This window comes from Panicum virgatum, chromosome 4K, assembly GCF_016808335.1.
Source record: "Panicum virgatum strain AP13 chromosome 4K, P.virgatum_v5, whole genome shotgun sequence".
In the NCBI taxonomy this organism is placed as follows: Eukaryota; Viridiplantae; Streptophyta; class Magnoliopsida; order Poales; family Poaceae; genus Panicum; species Panicum virgatum.
The window spans coordinates 736,110-746,328 of record NC_053139.1 but is presented as its reverse complement, the minus strand read 5'-3'; the positions used below and the strand labels follow the sequence as shown (position 1 = coordinate 746,328).

Sequence of the window (10,219 nt, the reverse complement as noted above, 5' to 3'; positions counted from 1 at the left end):
CTGATTGTATGACTTGCTTTCTCTATTGGATCCGGTCTTTGACTTTGCAACATGTGCGACCCGAGTATGCTACCTCTTCATTCCCTACCCTGAACTCCACAAAAAGCCATACTAGAGATAGGGAGAAAGGAGGCAATATAATGCTTTGGTGAGGAATCATACACATTGAGCGATTTGAGAGAATCATTTGAGGAGTGAAGTTATTTTCTGTTCAAAAGATCCAAGTTGTTTAGCAGGAGGAGTAAAGTCGATTCGTCTCTTTGCGTCGGCTATTAGTAAAGCATCAGCTATCGGAAGAGCAACATCAGAAGAGCCGAGGCGCTGAGTCCATCATGCAGATTGAGGCGTCGACTATACAAAGTTTCAAAGCATTCATACTTTGAAACTTGGGGGGGCATGTGTTATCGGCATAAATTAACAGGTTAATTAATGGGCCGCGAGTGAGTTGGGCTTACTGGAGAAATTAAAGGAGGCTTACGAATCGGCTCCTGCGTGAGCGTTTGGGCCATGTGGGCCATGTATCTTTAGATTTAGTTCAGTTTGAGTTAAAGATAGAGTCCGATATGGACACGTTAGTTTAGATTATTGTCCAAGTCTCCGGACTATAAATATGTACCCTATGATATTTGTAAAAGGAGAACGTCATCACGTTTTGCAAACAACAACTCTCGGCGCACCGCCACCCCTAATTCTAGGGTTTCTTCCAAGTAAGCGCCATGCTGCCCTGATCGCTTCTTGCGATCAGGGCAACGTTGTTCTTGCTTTTATCTTGGTATTACTCGTACTGAAGCGTTTTTTTATGGCGAGTAGTGCTAGTTATCCTAATTTTCATAGCATGATTTTTAGTAGATTCATCGTGCTTTCGTTGCTTATCATCTACGAACATCATGTCATCTCTGCGCGATCATGTTTTAATCTTATACTAATTCTCGTTGCATGGAATTAGTCGCGTAGAGATGACACTCTGCTCCTTTTTTATCTAGTAGATCTAATCTGTTATGGTTAGTTCTTATACTTAAGAATTGGCGTAATATCTGCTAGTTTAGGCCTTGCAAACGGGTTGGACGATCCGGCGACGTATTAGATGCTTTGCCTTGATCTTAATAGGGATTGATCCGGGAATCGGCTTTCGCTTGTTCTTAGGCCTCTTTTCTGGTCAAGGTTCGGTTATCTTTTACGCTCGTTAGGCCTAACTACGTGTAGGATGTTCCGATCTAGCAGTGAAGCTTTTACCGTCGTGGATTAGATTAGCTAGATTTAATTGAAGCAGTTTTTGCAGTTATTTGCTTTATCCATTACTATCTGGATATGCAGATCCAATCTGACACCGGGACTCGATCGGCTCTTTAAAGCCGATGCAAGAGTCGTCCCGGGGAGCCGACCACGGCTCGGACTAATGTTTACACGTGTCTGTGTTTGTAGGCAAATCATCTAAGGCACGTTCGCACCCTCCTGATCGGGTATAGATCAGGTGGCACGCCCTGCATCTCCGGAAGCGACAGCGTGTGCCAGGATCTGGGCCGTTGACCGAGGGACCGGTGCCAACCAGCGCCCCGGCAGCCTCCCGGCTCCTCGTGTTGCCTGTCACTACTCGCCGGTGGGTTTTGACCGACAACAGGGAGCTAGAAAAAATGGTTCCGTGTGGCTCCTCCCACCCATTGACAAACATGTCATCGCGAGGCAGTCGACAGCGGCGCGGAGGTGGAGGCAGACGACAGCGGCACAGAGATGGAAGCAGTCAGCAATGGACGTGAAGGCGGTGGCCAGCGATGAAGCAAGGCGGCTATGCGAGGCGCAGCAAGAGGTGGAGGGAGCGAGGCGGCATGGAGCTCACAGCTTAGCGGGGGTGGAGGGAGCGAGGCGCAGCACAGGAGGCAGAGGGAGCTGGGCAGGCGGTAGGGGGGGAGGAGGAGGCGAGGTGGACTGGACATGAGGAGAAGAAGCGACAACGAGGAAAGAGAAGGGAAGAGAAGAAAAAAAGGAAATATAGAAAGAAAAAAGAGAAAATAAAAAGGCCTATTATGGATATTTAATATTTTTATATATTTTAAATAATTAGATAAAATTATTTTGTCAAATATTTTTTAAACAGCTACAGCTTCTCTAAAGAACCGCTCCTCCACAAGAGAAACGGAGCGGGGAGCTATTTTTAGATGAGCCGCAACCCTTCTAGACAGGCCCTTGCTGGGCCGGCCCAAAGGCACCGTGTTTCACTGCTTCTGCTGTTTGTTGATGAGTGTGAAGGAGCCGTAGCTTTGGGCCCATAATAATTCACTGCTACAGGGACGGGGTGGTGGATCGGCAGCCATCCATCCCAAAGAATATAAATCAAATCATTTGCCGTTGAGCAACCACAATATTCGTCATAAAGCAGTCCATAGTATTAAAATATTCACTACAGACTAGCTGAAACATTGTAGAAGTGGTCCATATAGTAGTTCATAGCAAAAGTTACCCATAGTGCTATGGACTAGACCTGGGCATGGGTCACCCGACCCGAACAACCCGACCCAACCCGCCCGAAAAAAACCCGACCCGACCCGAGCTACGTGGCGGGTGGGCGCGGCCGTATTTTTTGACCCGCAACAATCAACGGGCCGGGCACGGGCTGTGATTTTTGACCCAAAACCCGACCCAACCCGAAAAACCCGACCCAAAGACCAAAAAACCCGACCCAACCCGAAAAAAACCCGACCCGACACGCCCGCGCAGGGTGCACGGGCCAACCCGACCCGACCCGGTGATAGGTACGGGTCGGGCGCGGGCCGTCCTATGCGACCCGTGACCCGGCCTTGACCCGACCCGAACCCGACCCGACATTTGCCCAGGTCTACTATGGACTACCTATAAAAAAATAAATAAATATTACTCTCTCTTCCATCTTATTCTCTCTCACTCCAGATTCCATTATAACAGATCCATATACATTTCAGCAACAGCAATAGCTATAGACTACTTACACAAAAACTATCCATATAGACTACTTATATACATTGTGGTTGCTCAGGAAGAGAAGAAAGCGTATGGGCCAACAAGTCGTGCCACGTCTCTATCCAAAACTCTCTGTCAATCCCTCTCTCGCTCGTACCAAACCCCACAAGAAACAATCGCCAGGCTCCGAGCGAACCTGAATGGGTCACAGAAAGAAACAGCACGCACTCTCCTCTGACCTCTTCTCCGCCATGCCTGGTCTTGCAGACCCAGCAACGCCACAGGTGTATCGCACAAGCATGCTGCCGAGGAGCTTTCACTGTCATTGCTGATGTCTTGACACTGTACACGATAATTCAGAGTAGCCAATGCAGCACAAGCATCCCAACACCTAGCGAAAAACACAGGCACAGTGGAACAACTTGAAAATTTGTACTCGTTTCATGGTCCAGCAGAACCAATTCTCATATCGGGACAGTACAGGGCAAAAATTAAATAAAGAACAAAAGAACTATTGTAACTCATATGACAGCACTATGGATTTTAACCGAAGCACTTAGCCTTTTCAGCAGTCAGAATTCCCCTTCCCACCAGCGCTGAGCAACCGGCACGAAGCAAGGAATTCATGTAATGGTGTGACCGCTCACGGGAACGTGAACGACCCACCGATCTGGGAATTCTGCGAGGGCGGGTTGATGGCCACCCACAGCAGCGAGATGGTGATGGACAAGAGGCCGGCCCAGACGAAGACGATGGTCGGCGTCCGGCCCCTCCGCCCCATCAGCCCCTTAGCGAACGGGTACAGGTGGGCCAGCACCCAGAAGCTGAAGAACACGCCACCCAGGAGCTTGCTCCACTGCGGGATCTCGCTGTAGATGGTCCGGCTGAACCCCACCGCGATGGCGATCAGGTTCACCATCATGATCACGATCGGCGGGATCATCAGCGACGTCCACTTCACGGTGTACAGGTCTGCAAACTCGTCGTCCACATCATCACCGCCTGACTTGGATGTCAGTGTGAAGGAGATCTCGATGCCGGCAATCACCTTCAGAAGGCCCTGCAGCACAGCGGCAAGATGGGCGCTCGTTCCTCCGATCAGCCAGAACTGCTCGTTCCTCCACCATTCCTCCAGGCTGATCCCTGACCACTTAATCTCCAGCACCGCAAGCATGCACAGAGTTAGGGTGATCACCAGCAGGTATGTCAGGAAGGTCACGTTGAGTTGCTTCACAATGAACTGCCCAGAGAAGAGGGACAGCGCTGGCAGGAAGCAGTAGACAATGAGGAAGATTGATGTGAATGGGTAGATGCCCACATTCAGGTACGCGATCCTCTGAAGAACCTTCATCTTGCGGCTTGCGAGCAGAGCGTTGTTGCGGGAGAAGAAGATTTCCACTGAACCAGTAGCCCATCGGAGCACCTGGTGGAGCCGGTCAGTGAGATTAATTGGTGCAGTGCCACGGAAAGCATCACGCTTGGTGACACAGTACACAGATTTCCATCCACGGTTGTGCATCCGGTACCCAGTAACCACATCCTCTGTGACTGAACCATAAATCCAACCAACACGGTGGCCCCACTCAGTCTTGTCTTCATACCAGCATGAGATGACACTGATGGCCTCAGCAACTGTGGAGGCATCAAGAAGGTCGCGGGGCACAGTGAGAGCACCTGGAGGGCGGCCATTCTTGACACCAGGGTGATCGGCCAGAGGACGCCCTTGGAATTCAGCAATTGGAATAGAGTTGATGAGGAAGTTCGAGTTACCAAACTTCTTGGGGAATGATGACATGTTCATTTCATCCTCATCAAAGTCTGCCATCCGCAGAGCCCGGGTCTCTTCCGGTGCAGCAGCTGAAGTTTTGACCTTGCGTCTCTGAGGGAAGCAGCAGCTGCAGCAGCCACCATGCTCCTTGGTGCGGGGAGGGTCAAATCCATATAGTGCAACACGGCGGAAAAGACAGCCAGTGCCCACATAGACTGGTCCCATGAGACCATCCAGTGCGCGCATGTTGACATCAAAGAAGACAGTGTTGTGGTTAGCATACCGATCAGATGGATCAATGCCCTCAAACCGCTGCGGGAACTGGACATAACCAATACGGTCACCACCACGGTCCATCATGAAGCACATTCCTTCACGGAAAGCTTGGGAGTTGTAAACGTAGTGGTCGCAGTCAAGATTGAGGATGAAGGGGCCATTTGACATCACAGCAGATGAACGGACCAAGGCATTCATCGCACCAGCCTTCTTGTTGTGGTCGTAACCAGGGCGCTTCTCTCGGGACACGTACACCAACATTGGCAAACGGATGTCAACCTCAGTGAAATCAAGAGGTCTGTCTTCTTCACCAGGGCTGCCATACAAGGGATCATCACTAGGAGGTTTCAACATCACCTGAAAGAACAGAACAATAGTGATCAGTTGGGTGCCTTTTTTCTTTGCAGACAACTAGAGTAGCAGATTCAATTATATTTCCTACTGTTTGTAATGCAGCTACATATAAAATACCAAGGCACCAATGTACTATGTACAAGAGATTCTTAAGTTATGATACATTTTATTTTTGTATAGAAGCTACATACAGAATAGAATTAGGAAAAGGAAATATGTATACCTGAATTATTCCAGCATGGTCACCACGGGTATGCTCAGCGGAAGGCTGAATCCAGGTACCAGGCCAATGTGTGCCATCAGCCATCCAGGTGGCTTTAGGGATCTTAACGGGCTCCACTGCATCATCAAGAGCAGCCTCTCGCTGCCTTTTCATGGCCTTGATTTCCTCCCTGGCATGGTATGCATCAGAGCGACGGCGGATTGAATCAGGCAGCCCATTGATCCTGACCTTGAACTCATCGTACTCCCTCTTCACCCTCCTTCTGTCCTTGACAAAGTCCGGACGCACCTTGTTCTTGTATGGATCCCTCTTCAGGTTGAAGTAGCTCTCAGGATTGCGAGGCTCAATGTTGTGCTTGCGACAGAAAGGAACCCACATGTTGGCAAAGCTTGCAGCTTCAGCCATGGCTTCAAATGTCAGGAGAGCTCCTCCATCATCAGAAACATAGCAAGAAAGCTTCTCCACAGGGTAATCAGCAGCAAGGATGGAGAGGATAGTGTTTGCTGTGACCAGTGGAGGTTCTTTCTCTGGATCAGCAGTGGACACAAATATATCAAGCCCTGGTAGATCTGATCGTCCAGTAGGGTTCGACGGAGTTGGAGTCTCAAACTTGTCTTTCAGGACAGCAAGGTCGGTTGCTCGGTTCACAGGGCACAACTTTGGCAACTGATCGAGTAGCCATGAAAAGCCAAACCAGAGTTCACAAACAACAGACATGCCCCACAGCCACATTGCGTCCTCATTTTTGTGCTTAATTCTCCATGCAAGGAACAGACCAAGGACGGCCATACGAATCAGAATGAGAAGTCTGCAGGAAGCAACAAAACAGGATTAATCTACAGAAAAATGTTATGAAACAATTGTGTATCCATGGGGGGAGAACTCAATGGAAACATGTGTGCCAATGCAAGTATCTACTGTGCTGTTGAGGATATCAAAAGGCACAAGTTGTGGGAGCCAGGAATTTCAACAGCAAAAACATACAAAATTGAATAGAGTACTACTAAGCATTAAGTTCATAGGTTTGGAAGATAGTAAGAGATCTGAAGAGGAAGCACAGATCTAAGTATCTAACAGCCCACCTAACCCCCTAGTTTATTCAACAGATGCTACAACATAACAACTGGGAATAATCTACACATCCAGGTCTAACCAAAGTTTGACTAGCAATGAGAGTAGTATATTTTGAAAATAAATAAAATCAAATGGATCATAGACAGAGAACAGTGAATTTCAAACGTGATGATCAAAGTAGTAGTCTTCTATGTGCACATGAACCCAATCAAGATTCATACCTGTACGGGCTAAGGATGCCAGCAGGGATGGAAAGCTTGCGAGTGAGCGGCCTCCATGGCTTGGTGGTGAACTCAGCCGGCTGGCCGTCAGCTCCACCTAGCCCGCCTCCACCACCACCACCGCTCTCCACCTCATTCTCCTTGGGCCATATTGCATTGCCATACCCATATGTCCCTTTCGTCTCAAAGAGCCAGCGGTTGTGATCCCAGTCCCCGGTCTGGCTCCTGGTCATTGCCTTCTGCGACCGCATTATCGACAGCCGCCTCTCCATCCTGGACGCTGCAGTGCCACCGGCACCAGGCGGCGGTGGCAGCGACAGGGTGGCCCTCGCCCCAGCCGCGCCGCCAACCACATCCTCCAGCTCTGTGTTCTTGTATGGCTCCTTGCAGCCGGGGCAGACGGCGCCGCCGTTCTTGACGGCGTCGCCGAAGCACTCGGCGCAGATCTTGAAGTCGCACTCGCAGGGGAGGATGTCCTCGCCGCGCTCGTCGCTCATGACCTTGGCGTCGCATCCGTTGATGGCACAGGAGGACCCCTTGGCGCCGGCCATCTGCGGGTGGCTGGCCTCGGACTCGATGACCTTGTCCATGAGGTGGGCGCGCGTGACGCTGTTGAAGCCGCCGGTGAAGAGCGAGTTGGAGACGTACTGCTCCTCGACGCGGGCGGAGATGGCGGGGTCCATGGGCTGGTTGTCGGGCGTAGCCGGGATGTGGACGTGGTAGCTGTGGAACTCCTGGTGGTCGGGCGAGAAGTCGCCGCCGAGCTCGCTGTCGAGGTCGTCGCGGGAGTAGCTGACGTAGCGGCCGGAGTGAGTGCGGCGGGCGAAGGTGACCATGGGGCGGTCGGCGGCGGGGGCCTGGGCGCCGCGGCCGTCCTCGCCGGAGTAGGACATGCGCGAGAGGCGGCTGCTGTTGCTGTGGCGGAGGCCGCCGCCGCCGTTGGAGGCCATGGCGTCCGTTTCAGGGAAGTGGAGCAGCTAGGGATCGGTCAGTGGTTGATCTGCGAGAGCAGGAACAAATCAGATTAAGCTTCAGAAATTGGGTCATTTCCTTTGAGACGCATGTGAGAGGTAAAAATGGAAGATTTTGGTTAAATAAAGATGGCAGGTTTCCCCCAGTGGAAAAGCAGCAAATCAGACAGAGATCGAGAAATCCGCCGGAATCCCGGGTGAAGATTCAAACTTGGGCAGCGAAACGACACACAGGAATGACGGGGCCGCACAAATCTGACGGCAAGAAAGAAGCACGAGCACAGACCCCAGCAAAAAGTAAATAAAAATCCCAACTTTATCAACTCCCGGCGATTACCGAAACCACGCCACACTCCCACAGACGGATGAACAAATCGAGAAGCAGCCACCCAGAAGACCACAGATTCAGATGTCAGAACAGAAGAGGTAGTACCAGCGGGTTCTTACCATTCGACTCCGAACCGAGGGCGGGTCAAAGGCGCAAGCAGGAAGGGGAGAGTAATGGCGGCGTGCGGTGCTCCTCCTCTTCCTTGATTGAACTAGTCTCTGGTGAAGGAACTGAAGGGAAGAGGAGGGGGCACTGGGCCGGCGGTGGCAATGGGGAGGGAAGCTCTGGGGACGGAGCGAGGGGTGAAGGGGGAGGGGGAGTACTAGTAATAGTGGGGATCGGAAGGGGTGGATTTGGTGAGCTCGTCTCCGAGCACCGAGTGGGGGGGAGAAGACGAAGTCCGCAGGAAGCAGCAAGCAGGAAGCAGCAAGCAGGAACGAGTCCGCGGAGGAAAGGGTGGAGACACGCTTCCAATCGCTTGCATCACATGGGATGGGATTGGGGAGACGAGGAGGCGGTGCCAAAAAAAAATTCAAACAAAAGGGAGCCTGTGTTTCTGTTTTCTATTTGGTAGGATTAGATTTTTCATTTGGCTCTTTTGCATTTATTGATGATTGATTATTGATTTTTTATGAAAGCTTCCTGTTAAAGCCTCTTTTGGCTTGGCTCATGCAGATACAGTCATGCGGTCATGCCTACCTGGGAAGAGAAGCTGTACAAGCAATCGGAACGGAAGCGCGGCGTCCATGCCGTGCAAGAGCCAGCTGGTGCAGCAGCGGCGGTCAGCAGCTCTCTGCGTGCTGCCGGTGAACACGGCCCGGTCGTCCCGTCTGCAATTCTGCATGCTTGGGTTTGGGTGGGCCCTTGTTTGTTTAGGATTTTTCCTTTCTTTTCCCCCTTTTTCAATTCTATGTTGGGCTGAGAGAAAATGATTATTATCGCTGGAAACATTGGCATCAGATGATGGTGGATTTGCTGTTGATCTGTTGGTTGGCATGGTCAGGATTTGCTGGGGGTCACTGTGAAAATTTCTCCTAAAATAACAAACCTTCCCAGCAGCGGTGGATCCTGTCCTCCTGGCATGAAAAAAATGTCCTCCCCTAGGCATTTCGCATGCAAGAAACCGTCGTCCTCTTTCATTTGTACTGTGTAGGTGACGGATTATTTGCACTAGGTACTGGCCCCATCAGTCCATCACCATCAGATATTCAGATAGCAGCTGGGCTGGGCTGGGGTCGATCAATTCGCTCGCAACGCGCAAGTTTAGTTTTTGGTGCGAGCTGTTTGACCGATCGATCGACGATGGTGGTGGACAGGTCGTTTTTTTAAATAAAAAAGAGATTGAAACATGCCTGCATGGACAGGTTATCAGTTTGCATTGGTTGAAGGCCGGCGGCCGGCTTTGGCGTTGGACACTTGGACTATATACTGCGTGCATGATGCGTAGGTGTATCATCAGCAAATGGCAGCAGTAGATCAAGAAGGCTACTTACTGTCCAATTGCAAGCTGGGAGGATTCTTGCTTTGCTGCTCCCCAGCACCAGACCAGAGCAACAACAATTGTCCTCGCGTGCCTTGGTTCAGCATCCCCGACGACCGGCCGGCTGATCGATGGCCGGTCGATCTAATCTCTACTAATAAATCTCTAAAGGTTGGGTTTCTTATAGCTGGAGTACTTTCAACAAAGTATATACAGTATATATGAACTCACAAAAGCATTTTATTATCATTTTATTCTAATATTCTATAAACGACAAAAGTACGCGATTGCACTTGTGGATTGGACTGCTTTTATTTAGAAAAAAAAAACAAAAAACAAGAGTAGTGAACTCATACTTCAGGCCGGATGGAAGCCTCCCCTCCTTTGATTCCCCTATGCAAAAAAAAAAAAAAAAAAAACCGTCTAAACAGTGTGCTGAAGTACTAGTATAGTAATATACTCCCTCCTTCCCTGTTTATAAGGCATACACGTATATCAAGATTCAAACCTTGTCATCTTTGACCAATAATTTGACTATTAAATTTTTATTTTTATAATGCAAATTTCATATGATTGGATTCATAATCAAATAT

The 10,219-nt window shown here is 50.1% G+C and overlaps 1 protein-coding gene across 1 annotated transcript; it reads right to left on the bottom strand.

Moving 5' to 3' along the window:
• Positions 1 to 3,344: 3,344 nt before the first annotated feature.
• On the bottom strand, positions 3,345 to 8,699 carry LOC120702371 (cellulose synthase-like protein D2). Its single transcript, XM_039986143.1, has 4 exons — positions 8,266 to 8,699; positions 6,848 to 7,847; positions 5,553 to 6,360; positions 3,345 to 5,332 (listed from the first exon to the last, which is right to left on the bottom strand). Exons 2-4 carry the CDS (start codon positions 7,795 to 7,797, stop codon positions 3,575 to 3,577), a joined length of 3,516 nt encoding a protein of 1,171 aa, XP_039842077.1. The 5' UTR covers positions 7,798 to 7,847; positions 8,266 to 8,699; the 3' UTR covers positions 3,345 to 3,574.
• Between the last annotated feature and the right edge of the window lie 1,520 nt (positions 8,700 to 10,219).

Bases quoted from the DNA above. Each gene is read 5' to 3' on its own strand.
- LOC120702371 (XM_039986143.1), bottom strand. From the start codon at position 7,797: ATGGCCTCCAACGGCGGCGGCGGCCTCCGCCACAGCAACAGCAGCCGC. The intron at 6,361-6,847 runs GTATGAATCTTG...TGCTTCCTGCAG, and splicing joins GGCATCCTTAGCCCGTACAG to ACTTCTCATTCTGATTCGTA. The intron at 5,333-5,552 runs GTATACATATTT...CTGTTCTTTCAG, and splicing joins ACCATGCTGGAATAATTCAG to GTGATGTTGAAACCTCCTAG.